Source organism: Schistocerca cancellata, chromosome 1 (genome assembly GCF_023864275.1).
Source record: "Schistocerca cancellata isolate TAMUIC-IGC-003103 chromosome 1, iqSchCanc2.1, whole genome shotgun sequence".
Taxonomy (NCBI): Eukaryota; Metazoa; Arthropoda; class Insecta; order Orthoptera; family Acrididae; genus Schistocerca; species Schistocerca cancellata.
The window spans coordinates 541477020-541504292 of record NC_064626.1 but is presented as its reverse complement, the minus strand read 5'-3'; the positions used below and the strand labels follow the sequence as shown (position 1 = coordinate 541504292).

The following is a 27273-nucleotide window of genomic DNA, read 5'->3' as shown; positions in this document are numbered from 1 at the left end:
ATTTACACTTACATTTTCATATATTCTGTGTTTTAAATGGTAATTGCACACGAAAATTGTGTACTCATAGTTTTGATAATTGTAATAATATATACTCACTTAGTTAGCCGCAAAGAGACATAACCAGCGTTATAAACCGCGTTGTTCTGATGTGTGTCCATTTCAGCTCTCTGCAGGTGATGTACGTAATCTTGTTGACTTTTTTCTCACTCATGTGTACATTTTAAATAATTTACTTATTAAATGTACAATACAAACAACGGAAAATAAATCATTTTACGAAAGAAACTCACTGCTTTTATTTATTACTCAGATGAGTACAAATAGTGGAACTGTGTATAAGCCTCTGTCATGTTTCCAAGATATCACGTACCAAAAATCTCATTTAAAAGAAGAGTGTACAATACCTTAAAACAGTCGTTTTGTGAACACTTATACTGACTGGCACTGATGTTTTTCATTAGCGTGCATAAAATATACAATGTAACTTTTTCTATAGGTTTTTCCATAAAAATTCGTGTCCTGCAGTGTATACTACAGTGTAGGTGTTTTAAAGCTTAAATACTTATGTATTGCCGAGTTTTTACTCAGAGCTGCGTACTTGGAAAAGCATGTTCAGCAGGACGTATGTTCCGTTGAGTACCTGTCGGAAGAGCAACCCTCAGTTAGAATAAGATATATATAGATAAATAATAAAAGTCAAGAAATGTGGCTTTCACATTACTTGTAAAACCTTGAATGCAATTCAATAATGAATTAACTTCACAATTTTTTATACAATATTATGAACTGCTTCTCGTGTACGAACACCAATTTTCAATCTCCTTCTAATTGTTTCAGTGCTAATTTTATCATTTTTACTGACGTGTTATTGTGTAAGGTTATACGCTCCAAGGCTTCTACGAACTATCAGGCCACATTCATTATGGATCTAGGCCGTCCCTTCTTTCTATGTGATTTGCTAGCTGCTCCTTATTTAACTATAGAAGAAAGCACTGTACCAAACACCTTTGATGATGAAAGATCGTCTCGTTTAATGATCTCTGTAATAGATACAAATGTGTAAGTGGAATGTGATTCAAACACAAAGTAGCTCGCTTCAAATTTTCTACTATATAGCTCTCTAATAGTGTCACTTCCTGTATCAGTTGTACAAACAGCATGTGCATGGAGTCATTTCTCTTCCGCTTCTCACCACTTTTTCAACGAACGGAGATCGAATGTCAGAGTGACACCACGTCCATGAGCCCGCTGTCGATTTGCCTTGAAGCTGGCGAGCAATCGCCCACATACAGAAAGACCAGGGGACTTTACCGTTGAATCCAATGGGCGAAGGGAGTTCCAGTTATTTAATTACATATGTGCATCCTTTGTTTCGTCTCCAATTCTGTTTATGTGTACCAAATGAGAATATTTCTGTTTAGGGCACAATATCTGTATGAGATAGCATTTAAAATTTAACCTTATTTTAAACTAAAAATTAAAATATCATAAGAAATCTGTCTTCATATTAAAACTTAGCCCAAACACTGTATAACATAAAAATGAAAAGAATGCCATAGGAAAGCCTGCATATGGAACATGGGAACATACGGTCGCTGAAAAAAATCAGAAGTCGTGCTCACATCTACCGGGTAACATCCTAGAACATGCAGTGGGCGCTGAAATGTGCAGTTGTTTGGCAATTTCCTTAAGCATATGGACAGAGATTTTATGTAAAATTGTCAGCTGCTACGGACAAAGTGATCAACAGCTGGAAATACGTTGGAGAATCAGATAAACTGTACTAGGATCATGTGAGTTGAGTAAGAACTAATCATCGAATTAAGGAAGAACAGAGCTGCTTTATTAAGCCACACGCTAAGTAATGCTATTTAGGGTAGAAGGAGTGAGAATACACAGTAAAATTACTTGCAGACAAGGGCAGTTCTCCTTAAGGGAAGTCCTGCAACAGAGGTGAGGTAGGTGTTTCTGAAACAACAGCTCTGTTTTAAGAGCAAATTTACATAGCAGTGAAATCAGGTCTAAAAAGCAACCAGAGAGGAATAGCTAGAAGCGTTTGATATTTGATGGTGCCATAGAAGAATGTTAATATATAAAACGACAGAGAAATTTGGAATTGAAGAGCTAATGGAATGAATAGGAGAGGTAAAGATACTCAGGAAAATCCTAAACAGAACAATAATGATGATGACAGGTTTCTTAGGCACCGATTTAAGAAAATTCGAGTGTGTTTGTAACTGATGAGGTGACGACCTTCATGTACCTGGAATTTTGGGTCACACTACTGTCTCCGCAGGCCAATTCGCTGTCAGGTCCGTTTGCTCATTTCTGTGGATTCCAGCGCCTCCTTATGCTACGTTGCTAGACTCTCGATTGATGAGGAGGCTATATTGTATATCATTTCTGGATGCCTTAGCATGTATGTCACAAAATTATCCCTATCATAAAACCGACAGCTATGTAGCACTTGTGCTATTTCATACAGGAATAGTTAACTTAGCACTGTAGACATCAACTGAGGTAAACAAATTGAGATCAGGATATGTATGTTCAAGATTCATGATCTGCTTACTAACCTGGAGCAACATCTGCTTGGACAGTTGACACGTCTTTCCCACTGTGATCTCGACTGGCCTTCCCACCATCATCATGAAGATGAGCAAGCTGCGTTTGAAGTGAGAACTGCAGTTGATCCAACCACAGCCGAAGGCCGAATGAGACAGCTTCTCACTCTGCAACATTGTAGGTGTCATTAACGGTGACGAGCACGGCAAAACGATTTACAATCATTCTTTCGGCGATTAAAGATGTTATCAATGATTCTTATTTCGATGACTTATTTAATTTAGGCATAAAATGTCATGCTATCTCAGAAAATTAATTTGAACAATTAGTTCGTGAGCCCTCTCGAAACGTAAATGTTTGCGAAAGCATACCTGACCTCTTAGCAACAAATAATCCGGGACAAATAGGGAGTATCATGACGAATACAGAGATTAGCGACCACAAGGCAGTTGCTGCTAGGCTGAATATCGTAACACCCACAACCATCAAAAAGAAAAGCAAAGTTCATCTATTTAAAAGTGCTGATAAAAATTCTCTTAACGTGTTTTCAAGAGAGGGTCTCAACTCCTTCCCACCTGACCAGGTAAGTGTTGAAAAGATGTGGAATGATTTCAGTGAGATAGTGTCGACGGCAATTAAGAGATATATGCCACAGAAATTAATAAGTGATGGTGCTGATCCGCCATGGTACACAAAACGGGTCAGATCGCTATTGCAGAAGCACAATCCCCAAGATTTGCACAGTCTAGCAGTAGTTCGAAATATAGCTCGTACTTCAATGCGAGATGCTTTTAATAACTTCCACAATGAAAGTCAGTCTCGAAATCTGGTAGAAAACACAAAGAGATTCTGCTAATACATAATGCACACCAGTGGCAACACGCTATCATTACCTTCACTGCGCGGTGACAACGGTGAAGTCACTGATGACAGTACCACTAAAGCAGAGTTATTAAACACGATTTTTCCAAACTCCTTCATCAAGGAAGAAGAAGTACATATTTCTGAATTCCAATCAAGAACCACTGCCAACGTGAAACATAGAAGTAGATATCCTCGGTGTAGCAAAGCAGCTTAAATCACTTAATAAAAGCAAGTCCTCCAGTCCAGATGTATACCAGTCAGGTTCCTCTCAGAGTATTCTGGCATTATAACTCCATATTTAGCAATTGTATACAACCACTCGCTCACAGAAAGTTCGGTACCTAAAGACTGGAAAATCACTCAAGTCACACCAATACCCAAAAAGGGAAATAGGGGTAATCCGCTAAATTACACGCCCATATCACTTAAGTCGATTGACAATAGGGTCTTGGAACATATACTGTGTTTGAACATTATGAATTACATCGAAGAAAACGATTTATTGACACATAGTCACGTGCCTGTGGAATATCGCCTGAGTCGTGCAACTGAATTCGTGATTTCTTGTCAGAATTGTCACAGTTCGTAGTAATAGACGGAAAGACATATAGTAAAACAGTAGTAATATGCAGCGATCCCCAAGGAAGTGTTCCAGATCTATAGCAACAACATAGGAGACAATCTGAGTAGGCGTATTAGATTGTTTGCAGATGATGCTGTCATTTACCATCTTGTAAAGTCATCAGATGACCTAATCGAATTGCAGAATGATTTAGGTAAGGTATCTGTGTAGGGCGAAAAGGGGCAATTGTCCCAGAATAAAGAAAAGTGTGAAGTTATTCACATGAGTACCAAAAGATATCCGCTAAATTTCGATTACGCATTAAGTCACACAAATCTGAAGCTAGAAAATTCAACTAAATACTTAGGGATTACAATTATAAATAACCTAAATTGGAACGATCACGTAGGTAATGTTGAGAGTAGAGGAAACAAAAGACTGCGAATCATTGACAGAACACTTAGAAGGGGCAACAGAACTACTAAAGAGACTGTTTGCATCACGCTTGTACGCCCTATTCTGGAGTATTGCGGTGTGGGATCCGCATCAGGTGGGACTGACGAATGACATCGAAAAAGTTCAAAGAACTCGTCAAAGATGTGACAGGTTCCAGGAGACCTGGCGTCTACATGACATTTTGCGAGAGTGGTGAGTCCATCGGATAAACGGTGCACACTGTAGAACAAGACAAGGAAGAAGACCAGAGATTTTATCGCTCACGCTGCATCAAAAATCCGCTTTACCTGATCATACTCTGGAAAACTGTTACCGGATCAAAACTGAAGAAACACTTGTAGTGACTGGCTGTGTCGGCTTCTGCGGCAGTGTAACTAAAGAAGCTATGAAAATAAATATCACCAACAACATCCGCAGCAGACACGGTTGCCTACAGCTCAGAGTGGATCGGGGTCCAGCGATCGCGTCGTTGAAGCGCACAAGGTCAATCTAGAGTGCGTGTAAGCCAATACATGGCGATGCCGTGAGCGCCAGTGACGTCACAACCGGCAGGTAGAATATATAATGGGGTACCAGCAGTTCATCAGCAGTCCTCCACTTGACAATCGCAAGGGAGTGCTTGGTCGCAAGTTCTTGGCATTTGAGTTTTAGGCGTTAGGAAACCTTAGAACATTTTATTCATGGTAAAATTTCACCAGATGTAAGTCTGTTAAGATAATTCCTAACAGTACAGAAAATAGAGAAGGAGACGTGCAGAGTGAGTGAGGGCCTCAGAAAGAACAGCCATTAGTTGGACGTGGGTGGCGTCGCAGGCGGAAGCGCTGACAAAGAATCTCGAGCCAGGTGGGGGCAGGCCGCGCTGAGCGTCACATGTGATGGCTCGCGAGTGCACGAAATAGCAGTGGGGCATAAACTGCAATAAATTTTCCGAATGCCAATGAGCAAGGTGAAGCAAGTGCAATTATCCCTGAAATAAAATGAAATGATCGTGTGGCATTGTTAACCTAAAGGCATCATCCAGGGAAATTCGGCCACAGAGTTGCAAGCCTTGTTTCCGGTGGCGCCACATTGGGCGACTTATGTGTCGGTGATGATGACGAAAGGGTGACGTGGACAACACAACACCCAGTCAAAGAGCGAAAAAAGCCAGGAATCGAACTCGGGGCCACTGCATGGTAGCAAAACACGTTCCCACTCAGCTAAGCAGGCGGACGTTAGTTCCGGAAAATGTGCGCAACACACTTTATTAAACTGGTGGAAAGATACAAGCTCCAAAGTGTGGATAACGAACGGTAAATCGGTTACGTACACGTTGACGTGGAAGGAGTGAGATTAATGTATATCCTGACTCAGAAACCGTGCGGGGTAGCCGAGTGGTCTGAAGCGCCTACCCTTGTGGTTCGCGCGGGTCTCCCCCAACCCCACACCCCCCTCCCCTCGCCCGAGGTTCGAGTCATCCATCAGTCACGGGTGTGTGTGTTGTCTTTAGCGTAAGTTAGTTGAAGTTAGATTAAGTAGTGTGTAAGCTTAGGGACCGATGACCTCAACAGCTTGATCCCATAAGACCATACCAATTTTTTCCCTACCGAGAACAACTTTTAATAGTTTCGATGTTAATCTTGGCCTGCATCGTGACCGTGATAGGTAGGGTACATTCAACTAACAAGTAACATTTTTTGGCTCACTTCTTCACGTCATTCGATAGAGAGTGGTTCTGTATTGACGGTGAATTGTACAAAGACATCCGTGTAACTATCCAAGAAACTTAAACTTCAAATTTTCTGACTACCGTTTCGTCCCAGAACATAGAAGAGTTTTTCAGTCCCTGAAATCACCAAGAGTACTTTCCCAGTACTCATGTCGACAGCAAAAGGTAGCAGTTCCTGGCAGCGCCACCGGTTGTTTTTGCTGACCCTAGACGACACCGACTGACAGATCGTCTAGCTGTGAGTACTCATTAAAAGACTGTCCAGCGTCCAGTGAGGCTATATTGAGTGCATCAACTTCTGGAGCAGTAGTGTTAAATATTAAGGAACTTGACTTCAACATTTACTAACTCAACTAACTTACCTTCAGATACTATAACAATCAGTAGTTTACTTATTCGTTGTATGTCTAACAAAGCAGTCCTCCGCTGCTAATAATGGTACATTGCAAAATTCTTCCCCATGTTCATCACAGGGGAAACTTTGTACTTAATTGTAGCATAGGTGTTGTAATGGAGTCACTTATTGAAATTTTGGTATTGTGGCTTCTAAGGTGATTGTGAGGACGCGACAGGGATTGGTGACAGAACTGTTCTGTTGTGGGAGGTTATTGACATTGAAGGACGCAAGCCTTTCCCCCAGCGCAAGAACTGAGAAGAGATGCCATAAAAGAGTTACGACGTAGCTGCATGGTACAAAAAAAGTGATATGGCATGAATGGCTGGGCGATACCGACGACCAAGTTAAGCCACCTGAATTGGTAAGTTTTTCCCTACCTCGCGCGCCTGCAGGCACCTTTTCTTCTCGAAGTATGAGAACTGTATGCGTAAATGCTTCTGTTAGGCCTAGGTGACTCTAATGGTTGTGTTTGTGTGTAATGCCATGTATGCATTGGATATGATGAGACAAATGAGCATAAAGTCCATATGCAACAGATGGACCACCGTCATCAGCGCCACATTCCCTTACTTTATAAGACAGGGGATATGTTTGAAAATTAATCTGGGACGTTGGGGCAAAGACTGATGATGGGGCAGTTTACGCCACCACCGCCCCTGTAGTCTCTGCCTGTAAGAAAACGGAAAAATATTGTGTAAATTGAAGGTGGAGGGGGAGAAAGGAAAGGAAAGGGAAGGAACTAATGATATCATGTGCATTGGGACTTATATGAGGAATTATTGGCGACAACCGGAGACGTATGCTGGACCGGTCACACATCTCCTTCATGCTCGTTTGTTTCAGATTCCCGCTGGAGATCGAACGTAAATGTGCATCCCGAATGAATCTTGTGGATTCATTGCGGTAACACCGTATGGTGGTCTGACGGAAACCGGTGCATCCACCTCGGAGTAGCCGTTGAAATCGCGTGGTGTCGCAGGGCGGCAAGGCGTCCGCCCAGCAAGTCTGAACAAAACCGCAGAGTCGCAGTGTTGCCGCTTAACGAGACGACATCCCAAGGGCTCCCGGCGAGGCTTCAGAAGCGGTTAAGTCTAGCGCGGAGAGCTAAATCGAACGCAATGGATTACTTGAACGATTTAATTCAGACCAGTCGCCAGTTAGTTCGCAACGGGTCAACTGTATATTACACGATCTCACTGGATAGGGCATTAGTCTTCTTTCTGGCTGAGCATAATGTTTCTCGTGGTAACGTGCGCTTTTTCCTGCCACTGGACTGTAGAGTGGTGGTACTCCACCATTTTCTGAAAACAGTACACTTACTTAACGCCTTCCGATCCACTGAAAAGCTCCACAGTATTTCCAATTTCTCTTTGCACCTCACTCTGAACTTTTTGTGCGTGCTCGCTCCTATGTGAATCTTACATACCTCAGAACTGTAACTTCGACCTGCTCGAGTCTGAAAGTAGTATCTGACATAGTAGCATCATATCCTTCACCAAGAGACTGCCAGACCTGTCAAGAGCTCTGCGAGAACTGGTACAATCTGACGCCTTGGGTTCAGTGTCATCGATCTTCATACATACAGTCCCCACTGGACCCTATCCGTTTTTCATCTGTTTACAGATCTTAAGGAACGTCTACGATAACTTCATTTTGACAGTAATGAAGCAGTGCAAGAAAAGATGATTCCGTCAACAAAGTCAAATATTCTGCAGTGACGGTATCCACAAAGTGGTCTCTCGTTGGGAGAAATATGTTCGTCAACAAGGAGAGTGAAGTGAGAAACACAGTGATCAGCCACAATATTATGACCACCGACCTACTACCGCTATAAACCCGTCCAGGGGATAACAGCTTCTCCTAGTGAGGAATGACTGCTAGTCAGACTCACAAACTATGTCTACATCTACATCTACATCCATACTCCGCAAGCCACCTGACGGTGTGTGGCGGAGGGTACCTTGAGTACCTCTATCGGTTCTCCCTTCTATTCCAGTCTCGTATTGTTCGTGGAAAGAAGGATTGTCGGTATGCCTCTGTGTGGGCTCTAATCTCTCTGATTTTATCCTCATGGTCTCTTCGCGAGATATACGTAGGAGGGAGCAATATACTGCTTGACTCTTCGGTGAAGGTATGTTCTCGAAACTTTGACAAAAGCCCGTACCGAGCTACTGAGCGTCTCTCCTGCAGAGTCTTCCACTGGAGTTTATCTATCATCTCCGTAACGCTTTCGCGATTACTAAATGATTCTGTAACGAAGCGCACTGCTCTCCGTTGGATCTTCTCTATATCTTCCATCAACCCTATCTGGTACGGATCCCACACTGCTGAGCAGTATTCAAGCAGTGGGCAAACCTACTTCCTTTGTTTTCGGATTGCATTTCCTTAGGATTCTTCCAATGAATCTCAGTCTTGCATCTGCTTTACCGACGATCAACGTTATATGATCATTCCATTTTAAATCACTCCTAATGCGTACTCCCAGATAATTTATGGTATTAACTGCTTCCAGTTGCTGACCTGCTATTTTGTAGCTAAATGATAAAGGATCTATCTTTCTGTGTATTCTCAGTACATTACACTTGTCTACATTGAGATTCAATTGCCATTCCCTGCACCATGCGTCAATTCGCTGCAGATCCTCCGGCATTTCAGTACAATTTTCCATTGTTACAACCTCTCGATACACCACAGTATCATCTGCAAAAAGCCTCAGTGAACTTCCGATGTCATCCACCAGGTCATTTATGTATATTGTGAATAGCAACGGTCCTATGACACTCCCCTGCGGCACACCTGAAGTCACTCTTACTTCGGAAGACTTCTCTCCATTGAGAATGACATGCTGCGTCCTGTTATCTAGGAACTCCTCAATCCAATCACACAATTGGTCTGATAGTCCATATGCTCTTACTTTGTTCATTAAACGACTGTGGGGAACTGTATCGAACGCCTTGCGGAAGTCAAGAAACACGGCATCTACCTGTGAACCCGTGTCTATGGCCCTCTGAGTCTCGTGGACGAATAGCGCGAGCTGGGTTTCACATGACCGTCTTTTCGAAACCCATGTTGATTCCTGCAGAGTAGATTTCTAGTCTCCAGAAAAGTCATTATACTCGAACACAATACGTGTTCCAAAATTCTACAACTATATTGTGCATGTAGTAACAGTGAGTGTGCTGCCCGTGTGTAGAATGAGGAAGGCGCGATCTATCCGCGTTTGACCGTGGGCAGGTTGTGATGGTTCGGAGGCTCGGAATATAGAAAACGGCATGAGTTGTCGGGTATTCGAGGAGTTGTGTGGTGACTGTCTTCAACACGTGGCGAAATAAAGGTAAAAACACATCCAGAGATGGTCGGGTTGGGCGGCCACAGCCCATTACAGATGGCGGATGTCGTAGGCTGGACAGACTGGTAAAACCGGACGGGCGGTGAACTTTCGCGGGAGTAACATCACAATTTAATGCTATGCGGAGTACAACTGTGTCTGAACACACAGTGTACCGAGCACTCCTAACGATGGACTTACTCAGCTGGCGACCAACGCACGTGCTAATGTTAACACCACAACATAGGCGACTACAAATGAAACGGGCACAGTTGAAAAGGGTTGCATAGACTGGTGAATCCCGATACCCTATTCGTAATGCCGATGGGAGGGCGCGAATCCTCCATCTTCCACGGGAACAGCTCCTTGACACATGTACTGTGGGACGAAGACAAGTCGGCAGAGGCTCCATTACACTCTGTGGAACATTCAAGTGGGCATCCATAGGTCCAGTGGAGCTCGTGCAAGGCACCATGACTGCATATCATACATTGGTGGCAGACTACGTACACCCCTTCATGCCGATGATGTTTCCCGACGGCAGAGACATTTTTCAACAACAGAATGTCGTATGTCACAAATCCAGGAGAGTGACGTAGAGGTTCGAACAACACAGTGGCGAATTCCAGTTGTGCTGCCCCTCTACTCATCACGTTAACCCGATCTGGGATGTGGTCGAACATGCCGTCAGAACTCATCGTTGACGTCCCCTGAATTTACGGATATTAGTTGAGTTGTGTATGCAGCAGTGGTACCAATCCCCTCCAGCGACCTTCCAAGGCCCCATTGCTTGCATACCACGAGGCGTCGCCGCTGTTATTCGTGCCAAAGGTGGACGTACCGGCTATCAAGTAGGTGGTTATAAGGCTCTAGCTGATCAGCTTAAGTACGTAGAATAAAGATTTAGAATGTTTATAACATTTGTTTTACTTGGAAAGCCTTAAGAATATTCACAGAAAAAATTCAGAAGTGTTACTTATCAACACGCTCTTCGTATATTATGAATTTGCAGGTCCTTCCAGTAGCATACATAGCTACTGAACGCAACCTGTGTTTGGAATAGAGTTAGGAGTGACGAAGGAATGAATTGAAACCTTATGACTGATGCTGAGGTTCTTCTGCGTGATAGCTTAACAGTAGCAAGCGATGAACTTCGTTCTTTTCATAACTTTCTGGGAGGATTGGCACGGAGAGGGGGAGGGGCGGGGGCTTGTCAGCAAGGAAAGATGTGTGAGGTGCGTTGCTAGTTGCATATTGCTCTCATTCTTAAACTCAGGATGAATATAGTCTCGGCATTTAAATGGTTCATATGGTTCTGTGCACTATGGGACTTAACATCTGAGGTCATCAGTCCCCTACTACTTAAACCAAACTAACCTAAGGACATCACACACATCAATGCCCGAGGCAGGATTCGGACCTGCGACCGTAGCAGCAGCACGATTCCGCAATGAAGCACCTAGAACCTCTCGTCCACAGCGGCCGACCCTGCATTTAAAGCGCGATGAGTTGCATTACTTCAAGGTATTTTTACAGATACCACCTCTGACACTTGTTTACTGTCTTAAAACGCTAACAAAAAACATTTGCGTTAATGAGGGGACTACGGGTGCATTTCAGATTTTTAAATTCGGTCAAGGGCTATATAACGTACTGAAAGTATAATTTTTGTTACCGCTGGAAGCCGTTAAACGGGCGACCTGAAACTGACAACGTGCGTCTTCAAATATGAACGCTGAGCAGGGCTAGCCATTTAGTGATTAGGATGGCAGTGTGGCATGACGGTGATTAGAATTAACATAGAACCTATTAATCGATCCAAATCATAAATCTGCAATGATCGACATGTATTATGGGAGCACATCTGTATTAACCGAAGCATAAATTTCATCCTTACGTATCTAAATAGTAGCTTGAAGTTACTATTGTTAGTGAATTGAATAATTTATTATTTGACTAATAATAAAATAGACTGGTATTCAAATTTAGTGCCACTTGGAATAAATCGGGTAACGTTTGAGGTGCGGCTCAAAGAGGTGCACAACCGAGGCGTTCGTGTATATCTTTCGCTATGTTGTGAGATTTAGTCGTTTTATTCACGTTTGAATAACGTTTATGCAATGTAGAAGACGGGCAGTGACCTGCACCAAGAGACGCACGTTTTGAGATACCATATTTATATAGTTTTTACGTCAAATTTAAATAGTATACGAAAATTATGTGTTTGTGAAAGGGTGGCGAGAATTCGCAGTTAGCAATGCTTTATAAGCAGCGAGAAATTGGTGCATGTGGCCATTTCAAAGCTCAGTCTGGGCATTCAGTTTGTGAGACGGGAAAGTGATGTGCGGTATGAGATCTCACAAGAAACCTAATCTGGGTGATAAAAAACGTTGGGCAAGTTTCGGAGTCTTGAACTTTCGACGACTTTACGCAGTTCGGATTTGGAATTGTCGCTATGTTTTGGAGCTTGATCATGTATTTCATTCCATTACATTGCTACAGGACTTACACTTATTTAGCAGACTTTCACTATGTTCTCTTTTTTATGCGCTGCATTGGGACATTGTGGTTAAATGCCTATCGCATGAACTGACCGTAGCGGTCGCGCGGTTCCAGACTGAAGCGCCTAGAACCACTCGGCCACCCAGGCCGGCTTTGTGTAAAAAATGGTTCAATTGGCTCTGAGCGCTATGGGACTTAACTTCTGAGGTCATCAGTCTCCTAGAACTTAGAACTACTTAAACCTAACTAGCCTAAGGACTTCATACACATCCATGCCCGAGGCAGGATTCGAACCTGCGACCGTAGCGGTAGCGCGGTTCCAGACTAGCCCCTAGAACCGCTCGGCCACCCAGGTCGGCTATGGTATCGCGACGTTCCTGCTCGCGTTGGTCGAGATCCAATGACTGTTAGCAGAATATGGAATCGCAGTGCTGGGTCCCAACAGCCTCGTATCACTACCAGTCGAGATGACAGGCATTTTATCCGCATGGCTGTAACGGATCGTGCAGCAATGTCTAGATCCCTGAGTCAACAGACAGGGACGTTTGAAGGACAACAACCATCTGCCATCTGCACGAACAGTTGACGAAGTTTGCAGCAGCATGGACTATCAGTTCGGAGACCATGACTGCGGTTAGCCTTGACGCTGTATCACAGACAGGAGCGCCTGCAATTGGCGTTCTCAACGACGAACATGGGTGCACGACTGGCAAAACGTCACTTTTTCGGATGAATCCATGTTCTGTTTACAGCATCTTGATGGTGACATCCGTGTTTGATGACATCGCGCTGAACGCACATTGGAAGCATGTATTCGTCATCACCATACTGGCGCATCACCCGGCGTGATGGTATTAAGTCGCATTGGTTACACGTCTTGGTCACCTCTTGTTCGCATTGACGACACTTTGAACAATGGACGTTACATTTCAGATGTGTTACGACCAGTGGCACTACCCTTCATTCGATCCCTGCGAAACCCTACATTTCAGCAGGATAATGCACGACCGCAAGTTTCAGGTCCTGTACGGGCCTTTCTGGATACAGAAAATGTTCGGCTGCTGCCCTGGCCAGCACATTCTCCAGATCTCTCACCAATTGAAAACGTCTGGTCAATGGTGGCCGAGCAACTGGCTCGTCACAATACGCCAGTCACTACTCTTGATGAACTGTGCTATCGTGTTGAAGTTGCATAGGCACCTGTACCTGTACACTTCATCCAAGCTCTGCTTGACTCAATGCCCAGGCGTATCAAGGCCGTTATTATGGCCAGAGGTGGTTGTTTTGGGTACTGATTTCTCAGGATCTATGCACCCAAATTGCGTGAAAATGTAATCATATGTCAGTTCTAGTATAATATATTTGTCCAATGAATACCCGTTTATCATCTGCATTTCTTCTTGGTGTAGCAATTTTAATGGCGAGTAGTGTACAATGAAATTAAAACATTTTCTACAGGATTGCAAACTGAGAGACCATAGAAACAGTGCAAATAAAAGGAAATAGAAAATGAAATGTACGATCGCGATGTTTTCATGTGAGCGCAATTAGATATAACCTTCTATGAAATTATCCATTTTTACAAAACATTTGTGTCGAATTCCTACAGATTTCCAATGAGTTCAGCAGTGTCCTCTGTATGAACACTTACCTGGTCAGTTGTGATTTGGCCGAAAATGCAGTACATCCCTGTCTGGAAGAGGACAGGAGGTATCGTCAAGAACGCCTTCATCGCCTTCGTCAGATTACCGTCTCTCTGCAGCAACTATTCAAGACAGAATACTCGTATTTAACTGTCAGCTGCCTGGGAGATCAGCTTGCCCTAATTTCTAAACACTGTTTCTATATTACAATAGTGAATAGATGTATTTATGCAGTTACGTGTATATGCACTCACAAATGCACACACACACACACACACACACACACACACACACACACACATACAAGCCCATGCTAGTGCGCAAACGCATACCGTCGTACAAAACATCATAGCAACGATGGTATATGAGAACGTGACATAAAATTACCTCCACTTAGGCTGGCATAAGCATGAGTACAACAACTAGGCGAAAGCCCAAAATAATTAATATTCAAGTGATGTGTCTTACAAAATACACGGTTTAGCAAATCATAGCGGCGACTCTACCGCACGAACGTATTCTCCATAAAGGAAATTTAGATAAAGTCAGTACAGCACTCAGATTCTCAAATCGTAATGCGAATAGCTCCTGCCATCAAGCAAAAGAGGATTGACGATCACTGATATCCGAAACAATCTAAAGCAACTCATGATACTGAAGTCAGAGTTTTCCTTGGAGTTAATATACTACAACTGTATCTTATTTAGGGATTTTCTTTACTTCATAATTATGAAAACGTTCATTCTGGCAAGCATAATGAATTGAGGCGCTGAGAAACTTATGGTCCTGAAGCACAACTTCTTTGATTTTGAGATTTTAGCACATGTGAATACCCCTTAAATTTGTTGATCTAACTGTATAGCAGGTGTATCTCTAACTATAAGCCCACAATGAAGGGTAAGTTGAGTAGAGTTGGACCACTGGGTGGGACAGAGCAGTGGAGTGTGTCACAAGTGCGATGCTTGAGAGAAGCATCCGCTACTTCTAGCCACCGAGTTCGCTATCTGCAGATAGAAGTCGAGATGGTCCATCTCTGCAAACGAATCAAGATAGAAAGACCAGCGTTACGTGGGAGAGATGGACCACTTGTTTTAACGTAGGATAGGTGGAGCACTATTGAATTTAGCTTAAGGAATGTACAATAATATCAGTGAAAATGGCCGCATCTCCAGACTATGCTTATTTTCTAGAAGATACGTATGTGCCAACAAATGGGAGAGCAGAATCTCACGCAAAGGCCTACCAACCACTTCAAAGCTCATCAAAAAAATCTAGTGGTCCGAAGCACATCAAAAGAGCAGAGATAGCTGCACAAGTTAAATTTCTTCACTGACGCAACTTCGGACCCCTACTAAACAAAACCTCCAAGAATAGCACTTGAAAATTGATTACTCCTAAGATAACACAGAAAAAAAATTATGAAGAAATATCTGCTGCTTCTCCTGTTGATAAAACCATTGATTCCAAGAGGAAGGCAGTAACTTTATCGATATGGCTAAACTTTGCTGTAAATATGTAAACGGTAAATAAAAGAAGAAATAAGAAAAGAAAGGAGACAGGAAAAGGACACAAAAAGGTCACCAAATGGGAATACTAGTGATGAGAAAACAGGTAGAAGAAGTTAAAAAGGAAAAATATTACACCTTGTTCTTCAGTTGCAGACGTTGTAGAAGATTAAGAAAAGAACTTCGTTGAATGGGATGAAGACTGAAGTACTGGCTTTTATAAACTCTATTACTAAATTAATAAAAATGGCGGTTGGATTCAGTGTGCTTCCTGTTGACGATGGTCATATATGTGTTGTTCAGCATATGGCAATAAGTGTAACTACTGTGGTGAGAGAGCGGGCTGCGATGGCCGAGCAGTTCTAGGCGCTTCAGTCCGGAATCGCGCTGCTGCTACGGTCACAGGTTCGAATCCTGCCTCGGACATGGATGTGTGCGATGTCTTTAGGTTAGTTAGGTTTAAGTAGTTCTAAGTTCTAGGGGACTGATGACCTCAGATGTTAAGTCCCATAGTGCTCAGAGCTATTTGAACCATTTGCGGTGAGAGAAATATAGCCTGATGCTAGAACAAAACCAACAACTCATTAGACTACTAATTCAAGACTTATAATAAACTGATAATACTGTGTGGGACTGAAATATATAATACTACAATTCTGTGCTCATTGCAACATATTCAATATAAAAATATATGATTTTAATTGACTCATTTCTTCTTCTGTAGCCATTTTTATATGGTCCGTTTCTCCCAGTACAAAGGGCCATCTCACTTGTACACGTACAAGTGAGGTGGTCCACCAATGTATATTTTCATTTGATCATATATCCTGTATTTTAAGTGGCAATGCCTCAATAATATGCTGTACTTAAGTGTATATGACTCTCTATACGAACATCCTGACACAAATCAAAAGAGGTTGAAAAATTCACTATTTTTATGCTGGAGGAAGAAGTGGTCTAGCTCTCCCGGACTTATGCTATACATGAATACACATGAAAGGCTGTCTCACCTATTTCTCGGATATTCATTTAAATATGGGCCCAAAGCACAAAGCTTAGTACGGTTGCTCGGCGTTGCTGAATTTCTCTTTAAGTTTGGCTACATAATTTAGTGTCTAAATCTTGTGTGGAGCAGTAATACTTCGTAGTCGGAGGTATATCGACAGCTTTATCTGAACCTCAGGTCACAGAATGTGCTTAACGAACATGATAATAATGCCGACCATGAAGTGTTGCAATAGGTCATAATTGTGTGTGTAGTGCATTTACTAAATGTTGTTTACTTTCTGTTTCTAGTTTCAGTTCAATTACAAACCTAGCAACGGGCAAAACACGCTGTTCATTTATGTATGGAAATTTTGTGAATAAACCTTAACAACAGTAATCCTAAACATTAACCAATATTTCATAACATAAAGTGGGATCATTATTTATCATAGTAAATATGGAATTCTGAGAATTGCTTAGAAACAAGTCAGAACTATGAGACTCGTGGTTTATCTAAAAATTAGATTTTCACAAATATTTATTTTTCTCGAAGCTTTATGGGAGTGCTTTGTACCCTTGTTGTTCTCAGTACCTGAATTAAAGAATAACAGCTCCATGGAGAATATTCTACGTGTAACACTCTTCGAACTATCGAATGAAAAATATTAGGGAGGATCACCATGACATAATGAAATACGTTTTCAGTACCCTCAATATAGTAGTAAAACCATAAATCACATCATCTCTCAAAAATTCTTACATAAAATCACTTAATGAAACTATTTTGAATACATAGATCTAACTGTCTAAGCAAGCACAGGCCTTTATCTTAGATTTTCTCTGTCATTGATGATAACAATAAGAAGAGAAACAATAAGAGGCATTCAAATGAAAGTAACTCGTGGAATAAAAGCAAGTACAATGTTTACTATTTAGAAAGAAGAACTGTTCAAACGTTTATTCCACTATGTGTGAATTCGAGCAATACCTACATGGAAAAATGTTTGCGATTGTCTACTGAACCATGACTGAACCCACGCTGGCACCTCTTCGACCCAAGCAGGTCGACGGTCATGAGTATCTTTCTTCTGGGCTCCAAAAATACGAAAATCGTATAGGAAGAGATCGGAACGGCATGGAGGATCTGTTAGAGCTTTCCTGGAAACTTCTGCAGCGTAATCGAAACAGCCTTGGCTACATGTGGTTTGGCATTGTCCTGCAATGGAATGAAAGTCGCAAAGATTGTTTGGACTACGCTGCAGAACTTTCTCTGGAAAGCCGTTCCACGTCCTCCGTATAGTGCCGATCTTTCCCATACAATTTCCATACTTTTAGAAACTATGATAACGTTCTGTTTAAATTTCAATAAAATTTACCGACTATAACGTAAGATGACCTTTAAGAGAGACATAACATAGCCATACGCCAGTGTTTCGAGTTTGTTCACACCAGATCCTCTAGTTTGGTCAGTAGGCTTTAACGAACAGGGAATCGGTGTGCCGAACGTACGATACTCTAACGCTGATGTCGAGCACAAGCAGCTATTGCTCAGTAAGGTATGAGACCTAACGGGCGTACTACAGAAGGGATCTACCATGACAGTAATATTTCTATGCTGACTAGTGAAGCTACTCTAATACATTGACAACCACCGTTAGTCTCATTTAGTGGAAATTATTGGAAATCCGAATGGCAAACTACGACTTATTATTGCTCCCGACTACAAGTTGTGATACAAATGCAGACAAAAAGTTTGAAAACATATCAAGAAAGTTGCTGTTGGCTTCACTCTGAAGTCTGTTCTGGTGCTGTTCTCTACGCTTCTGTATCCTACGCAAGCTTCTTCTTCTCGAATAACTACTGCAACCTACATCCATTTGAAATCGCTTACTCTATTCATCTCTTCGTCTTCATCTAAAATTTTTTCCTCGAACGTACCTTAAATACCAGACTAATGATTCCACGACGTCTTAGAATGTGTCATATCAACCAATTTCTTCATTTAGTCGACTTATATCGCAAATTTCGGTTCTCCCCATTTCTATTCAGTGCTTCCTCAATGGTTACCCAATCTACCGCTTTGATCTTTAGCATTCTTCTGTAGTACCTCATTTCAAAAGATTCTATACTCTTCTTACTTGATCTGCTCATTGTATAGATTTCATTTGCGATCATGGTTACGCTCTAGACAAATACCTTCAGAAAAAAACTTTCTAGCACTTAAATTTGTATTCAGTGGTAGCATATTTAAGTTCTTCAGAAACGCTTTCCCTGACATTGCTATTCTACTTTTTATATTCTCTGTACTTCGGTCATCATCAATCACTTTACTGCCTAAATAGAAAATCTCATCTACTGCTTATGTGTCTCGTCTCCTAATCTAACTCACTCGGCATAGCCCGATTTTTGACTATATACCATTAATACTATTTTGCTGTTGTTGACGTTCATCTATTATCCTCCTTTCAAAGAAATGTCCATTCTGTTCATCTGATCTTCCAAGTCTGTTGCTGTTTCTGGCAGAATTAGATTGTCATCTGTAAAAATCATACTTTTATTTCTGCTCCATGAACTTTAATTCACTCTAATAATTTTTCTTTTGTTTCCTCTTACTGCTTGTTCCACATGCAGATGGAATAACGTCATGGATAGGCTACAACCCAATCTCAATCCCAACTACTGTTACCTGCCATAACTGTCCACTCTCATAACTAGTGCCTCGTTCCCGTAAAAGTTGTATTGTTTTCGAAGGTTGTATTCTAGCCAAAGTTGGACAAAGTTTCTTGTAAACCTGCAAATGCTATAAACTTAGGATTGGCTTTCCTCAAACCATCTTCAACGATAAATTGTAGGGTCAATACTGACACCTGTGTTCCTACATTTCTTCAGAGTCTGCATTTACATGTTTTATTTTGTAAACAAGTTGTCAGTATTTTCCAAAAATGACTTAATAAACTGATTGTTTGTCAATATTAGCATCTCTCAGTATCTGATTTCCATAGAAATGGAATTGAAGCGCCTAGAAACCAATGGGTTCAAATGACATTTCTGTCAGAATGGATTTAAGTGCAGAAATGAATAGTGGTGTTGACTGGAAAAAAAGAGATTCAAGCTCATGTCTTGACAGCTGCTGCTACCTAGCGTGGTGCCCCTAAATCAAGTCAGGATAGTAGTTAGTCGTTTGGAGCGCTAAGGGGTCAAGTTGTCACTTGGATCCCTGCGCCATCAAAATGAAGGAGCAAATTGTTTTGTTGTCGCCAGGTAACGAGCATTAGTGTCACGTGTTTATAGTCAAATCGATGTGTGTTATTAATACTTCACAGTTGTTTTTTACAGTGCATTTTGGTGTTTATATTAAAACTACGATTTTTCATTGTTTCGAACCAGTTCATTGTTTTTTTTTTTTTTAAACTGAAAGATAATCGTTTAAAACATCAAAAGTTAGAAGTTCATTGCAATGTGAGTGACCAACGTGAAGATTCATCCGAGTCAGGTTATTTATTTGCCGACCAAAAAATATTTTAAAAACTTTTCGGCTAGTCTAGTTTAAATTTTTCAAATGCTGTTTAATTTGGAGACAGACATCATGGTGATGCAGATCCCAATTTTGTTCCCAGAAATGACGATGAAACTACAAGTGAAAGCGATGAAACTGGTACCCTGATATTGAGAGGTTAATTTTGTTTTATAGGCCTCTGATATGAAAAATTCATAACGAAAACGTATTTTACTTTACAACATATTTTGATTTATTCATAGTCCTACTCTAACTTTATGGAACTCCTTGTCTAACCTAAGCCAGACTTCTTAAACTAAACGTAACTCACTTTTCTATCCTTCTATTTTCCTTTTCAGCAGGAATACCAGAAGCTGAAGTGGCTAGGGGAATTATCGAGGATTTACCGAACAACGCAACCTGGAAGAAAACGAGTTCGGAGAGCGGGAGTTTCGAAGCGAAAACAATTCAAGGAGTTACGAAACTCTGGCAAAACTTATCGTGACAGCAAATCGAAATATCATTCATTTAAGGAGGTCCGTGAGTACAACCACGACTGTCGTTTTAAGTGCAATGAAAATATTCCACAAGTGTATAGGCAAGTCATATTTGAAGCACTTGGAACCTAGCTGACTGGTAACTGCAAACGGCCTACATACACAGTGCTGAAGAACTGAATCCTATCAAAAGGCAAAAAGAATTAGCTATAAGTAGAAAAGACACGTCAGTTTCTAACACCATAGCTCTAATGCTCTACTGATTTATTTTGCCTTTCTGTTTTATTTAATGTTACATCGTTGAGTTTCTGTAAATGTTGTAGGATTGAATCGATACCATGAGAGTGGTTATTCTTTTCTGTGTAAAAACTTTGATGTCATGGTTTGATTCTATGCAATGTAGTGTATCCATCACTTAAATTCTTAGTCTCATTTGGAGGGAACAAAACTTAATATATATAATTGTAATTCGGTTTAAATATTTTTTTTTTGTGGAAATACCAATATGTGCAAATGTTCTGTTTCGATTAATATGTTTGGCTGTTGTTATGTAATTGCTGTTCCTCACTTAGGGTTCTTACTTATTTTGTATGTAAAAGGTGTTGTGGTTCCCCTCGGGAACGGAAGCATGCAGCCCGCGCAAATTGTGGTTGGCCTAGGCAGAAAAGGTGGAATTCAGAGTCAGACAGGGACGAGCTACCAAACTATCAATTGCTCATGCAAAAGTTTTGTATTGTGCTGGTGGCGAGAGAGGGTTTTCGTGCCACTTTCCAATGTCTCGAATGGAAGGATAAACAGCTGGATCTTTTCTGGAAGTGGTATCTATTATGGCCACCAAGAAACTACAGGGTCCTGAATTTCCGCCTGCTAATCCACCCACCGACTTGCACTCGCCACCACATTGCGCAATCACTGAAAAAGGAACCAAGGAATTGTAAATATGTAATGTGAAGGATCAGGTCATTGGATGTTTTAGTGTGCGCAAATATAAGGTAACTTATCCTCGAACTCTTATACCTACCTTGGGTTTTTATCCCTAGTCACACAACCACTTAGGGTCCTTGCCATGTCAAAAATGCTTACCAAATGTCCATATTGTGAAAATAGGGAAGCCAGGGTTTTACTAATTAATGCCAACTGAACATAGTAAAAAAAAGTTAAAGTTTATGCAGCGGAACTGAGTAATATAGTAAATGATGCTTGTTGAAAATAATCTTTCTATTAAAACTGTTTATTAATATTTTGTTGCCAACTTCTAAAGTGAATTTTCTCAGAACTGTGGCTTATAGAGTTTTGCAAATTAAGTGATCACAGTACAGCCAGTTGAAAATCACTCAAAGGTGAGCTATTGTCTTATAACCACGTCATGTTGTATTCTACTGCAGTAAAAGTTGAGCACTATTACTGTTGAAAGTTACATGTTCATGCTTGATAAGGGCTTGTTTCTCTGTGTATTGAAAGTGTGTTTAACTCGCTCTGCTATAGTGGTCAAGATTAAGGGGCCCCTCCACTGAAAGTAGTTAAAATGCACAAAGTTACTTAGTTATGGAAAGTTTCAATTACTCTTGCTATTCAGGTCAAATTCTGTACAATATTGGGTCTTTCTTGTGTATTGAAGGTGCATATTAATAGTGTAATAGGATCCACAGTTTATCCTTTATACTCATGATAAATAACAACTAATAAAAAGACCATTTTCTGTGACAACAGCAACATCTTTTATTCAAAATTCAATGAGAAATTGTATGTTAGTGAAATCCATTTAACTTTCATTCTAAATAGAAAAGTATTTAGCTGTGAGAGAATCTATGCACAATAACTAATTTTACTGTGAACCATATTCATATTTCATGTCAGATAGGAATATATTTGAAAAGTAATATTGAGTCAATGCCCAGTTTACGATTCTGCAGTGGATATTAATAGTAACATTATTGAGGCCATTCAGTTTGACTAAGTCCTCAAGGTAATACTGTGATTCGTTATTTATGCAAATAGTTTGTTCTGATCTGTTAGCTCCAACCTTAACGTGAACACACTGTATGCAGGTGCCAGAGTTCATTGCATTCGCGTGTGGCAAAGTATAGGTTGTGTTTGTCCGATAAAGTTATTCATACCTATATTCTTGAACAATAATGTCCATCATTCTCGTGCCTAATTAGGCTGGCGACCGTTTCCTTTATTCTTTGAACTGTGTAGATAGGTAAAATATTGTTTATTACTGTTTAAATATTTACATAATTCTGACTTTCATTTCCGATAAGCCACCTCCGTTAGGTACAACAGATCAACATAACAGAATTCCTCTCAGAGGGTAACATTGCTCTGTTGCTTTATACCATAATTGCTTTAACACGAACTGCCTCCTACTTTAAGGTTACGGTATAGCAGTAGCGGGTGATAGTGTTAAAAGTTACTTACAATCTTAATGGCTACAGACTTTGCACAGTTTTTTTTTACTACGCTTGTTGAATCAAACAAAAGAGTATGAAATATTATTCCAAAAAAAGGTGTGGCTCCGCGAGACAAAAGAAGTAAAAAGGAACCTGCAAACAAAATTTCAGCAGAAAGAGTGGCACTTATTGAAGAACACATCAGAAGCTTCCCTAAGTATTCAAGTCACTACAGCAAAGCAAACGCTCTCAATAAAATGTTCCTTAATCCAGACATGAATCTAACAATTATGTACAAGCTGTACAAAGAATCATGTGAGGAAAGAGGAATCGGGCCTGAAAAAGAAAGGATCGATCGAAAAATTTTCAACACAAAGTTTAATTTGGGTTTTCATAGATCTCAGACAGATAACTGTGTCACGTGCGACAAGCTCCACATAAAAATGCCACAGATGAAGAAACAAAGTTGGCGGTGTAACCAAAAGAATTACACTCGAGAAAGGCTGAAGCTATAAAACAATTAAAAGAAAAAAAAAGCACGAAGCCGGCCGGTGTGGCCGAGCAGTTCTAGGCGCTTCAGTCTGGAACCGCTCGACCGCTACGGTCGCAGGTTCGAATCCAGCCTGGGGCTTGCATGTGTGTGATGTCCTTAGGTTAGTTAGGTTTAAGTAGTTCTAAGTTCTAGGGGACTGATGACCTCAGATGGTTAAGTCCCATAGTGCTCAGAGCCATTTGAACCATTTTGAATAATTTTTTTGAAAATCACCAAAACAAGGCAAAATATACAACATCAATCTGTTTTGACTTTCAGAGAATGATGCCAACGCCTGCAGTTAAAAACTCCAAAGCGTATTACATGCGACAACTGCGGACATATAACTTAAGTGTCCATAATCTCAAAGACGGTACCGGTAAAATGTACATGTGGCATGAGGGGAAAACCAACAGGGGGCCCGCGCGGGATTAGCCGAGCGGTCTGATGCGCTGCAGTCATGGACTGTGCGGCTGGTCCCGGTGGAGGTTCGAGTCCTCCCTCGGGCATGGGTGTGTGTGTTTGTCCTTAGGATAATTTATGTTAAGTAGCGTGTAAGCTTAGGGACTGATGACCGTAGCAGTTAGGTCCCATAAGATTTACAAAAATATAAAAAGAAAAAAAACCAACAGGAGGTGTCAGGTAATAATGAGTTGCCTTCTAAAATACGTTGAGACCCTCCCTAGCTACATCAAACACAATGCTGCATTTTCCGACAAACGTGAAGGCCAGAACAAGAGCCATTTGACGTCAAAATTTTGGTTGTACGTGGTAAGAAACACAGACATTGAGACAGTCACCCAGCATTACTTTGTACCTAGACACTCGTACAACGAGTGTTACCAAGACTTTGGGCATATACAGATAAAAAAACAACAGAAAACCAACTGAGAGACGTGCGTTCCGCAAGACTGGTTGAAACTAGTAGCATCAGCATTTCGGAGGTTTATTGTAACTAAAATGAGAAATAAGGACTTTGTTGAGGTTGACGCCCTGAACAATGTTATCCCCAAAAAGGTAAAAGGCATCAGAGAAATGCAAATTCTTAAATTTGAGGAGAGTACTCCAGGCATCCTGCACTACAAGTATTCGGCAGGGTACGTAGAGGCATACAGTCAACTTAGCCTGAAACAAATCGCTACTGGAAAACTACGTGCAAAACTCCAAATTCTACAACCAACGACAACAAAGCCTAAACTAAAACCACAAAAAGCAAAAGACCTGATTGAGCTACTTCAGTTTGTACCACCCATCCATCATTCCTTTTATTTGGAGTTAAAAAATGTAGCCGCTCGGCCTCAAGCCCAAGCAGAAAGTCGACATAATAAAGAGGCATTACTAAGAAGTTTAAGCTCTGGAAAATGTTTAAGGAAATGACGAGGATGAATGAAAATTTGTATTTTTTATGTTTTTGGATCTTAATTTTTTGTAATACTATTATTAGGTCTTAAAAATAAAGACAAGTGCTTATCTACTTTCAAAATAATTTCATTACTGACCTAAATTCAGAATCAAAGAGGTACAAGTGCAGGTGTACAAGAGATCCAAGTGCAGCGTGCGAAACATGGTGAACTTTCAGTATATAAAAATACATTTATATATAATTAAAATAATATTTTAATACGTTGTATGAGAAGCTATACCATTGAGGTACATGGTAATGTAAACAAAACTACCTAACCCCAAATATGACTTACTGGAATTTCTTTGAACTTTAACATCAATTATTTCGAAATAATGTTATTTGTACTTGGAACTCTTGGCTTCTAGGCGCCACAATTATAACATTCTTCTTGAGGTATCAGGGTATCTCACTGATCTTATAAACCTCCTATAGCCGGTGTAATACTTCTGTCATTGCTGGCTCCACCAAGGATATCAGTAGCTCTAGGGCTATGTCGTCTTTTCCAGGTACCTTGTTTACATTTAGGTTTTTCAGCGCTCTTTTAAATTTTTCTCACGGTATCATGTGTTCCCCATCATTCTCATCTCCTTCCTCTTCCCTTTCTTTAATATTGCCGTCAAGCTCATTTCCTTTGTGTTGGCTCTCCATACATTCCTTTCGCCTTTCAGCTTTCGCTTCTTTACCTACACCTAAGATCTTGATATTCACACAGCGGCTACTCTTTTCTCCAAGGCCCCTTCAGTTTTCCTATGGCTGCTACGTTCCTCATCTTTTTACGTGATTCTATAGACTTGCTTTTATTTTCTAGCCATGCCTAGTTAGCCATTTTCCGATTTCTGTTAGTCTCATTTCGCAAACCTGTGTATTTCCTATTGCCTACTTCATTTGCTGCATTTATATATTCTCCTTGCGTCTGTTAAACTCAGTATCTCCTGAAATGTCCAAGTATTTCTCCCAAACTTAGATCTTTTCCTATTCGATCCCCTGCTGCCTTCACCATTTCCGTCCCAAAGGTACGCACTCGTATCCTGCTGTATTTCGTTGTGCTGTTCAAGTCAGTCGTTGCCTTATGCTCCCTGCGATACTGTCAGAAAGCTATAGTCCTTTATTTTAAACAGGTACCATCTTTTTGTTTTCGTACCTTTTTGTAATATCTTCAAATTGCTCTACAGTTCATAATCAACTAACTTTGATGAGAGTGGCATCGGCCCCTGGTATGTCTTACGGTTTAAATCTGGTCACAAAATACCCTACCTTATCAGTATAGGATTAATCACAAACCTTACGGAGTCTCCAGGTCTGTTTCGTGTATGCGGATTCCTTCCACGATTATTAAACTTAGCGATAGCGATGGTTAAATTACGCTCTTTGTGAAATTCTATCATGCAGTTTCCTCTTCCATTCCTTTCCCCTGGTTCGCATTCTCCTCTTACTTTTCTTGCTACCGAATTCCAGTCCCCCAACACAACTGAACTTCCCTCTCCCTTAACTGCGTGAATAACTTACTTCATCTCACTGCACATTCTCTCAATCTCTTCATCATCTTTGGAGATAGTTGGCACATAAACCTGTAATACAGTGGTGGGTGTGTATCTTTGCTATCATAATGCGTAATGGAAGCTTCCCCGCCTTAATGTTTTCTTGTTCATTATTACATCTACACATGCATTACCCCATACTGATTTTGTATTTATGACCATCGACTCCTTCGACCAGAAGTTCTGTACATTCTTCCACCGAACTGCAATAATTCCCATTATATGTAACGCCATCTCTCCACTTCCCTTCCTAAATTTTTTCCTACCCAAATAAGGGATCCAACATTCCACACTCTGACTAGTATTGTTTTGCCTGTGATGACGACGTTCTCACTTTTGACCCCCCCCCCCCCCCAACCCCCTAGAGACCTGAATGACGGAATATTTTTCCTCCAAAATATTTTACTACGGAGGAAGCCATTATCACTTAACTATTCAGTAGAGCTGCATGTTCACGTGAAAAGCAAGAGCTGTAGCTTTCCCTTGCTTTCAGTTGTTCATACCACTAGTACAACTAGGCCATCTTAACTGGTGTTACAAAGTTAGATCAGCCTATTATACAAACTGCTGCACTTGCAGCTACCGAAAATCTGTTGAATTTGTTTAGGACTTACATACTTCTCTGGCCTCTCCACATATAACGCTCCACTGTGGTTACACGTGCGGTAAGATTACCTGTATCGTTGGCACATGCAAGCCACCCTACCTCCACAAGATCCGTGGTTCATGGTGAGATGTATCAAGTAAGAATATACGAATTGCTCCAGTATGGCATGCCAAAGTGCATGAAATAGCTGAGACAGAAATTATATAGTTCTGAAACCTACCAACTTCGGCAACTACAGCTTCTTAACGTCTAGGTACACTATGTGATCGAAAGTATCCCCACACC

The 27273-nt window shown here is 41.0% G+C and overlaps 1 protein-coding gene across 1 annotated transcript in view; it reads right to left on the bottom strand.

Annotated features, from left to right (window-relative positions):
- Positions 1-517: 517 nt before the first annotated feature.
- The window catches only part of LOC126161765 (odorant receptor Or1-like), a 64771-nt gene continuing 38015 nt past the window's right edge, over positions 518-27273 (bottom strand). Inside the window, exons 6-8 of the mRNA XM_049917825.1 lie at positions 14037-14150; positions 2580-2735; positions 518-643 (exon numbers count right to left, since the gene is read on the bottom strand). Of these exons, the coding sequence (XP_049773782.1) occupies positions 584-643; positions 2580-2735; positions 14037-14150 (330 nt within the window). The 3' untranslated portion in view covers positions 518-583. The remainder of the gene's footprint in view (positions 644-2579; positions 2736-14036; positions 14151-27273) is intronic.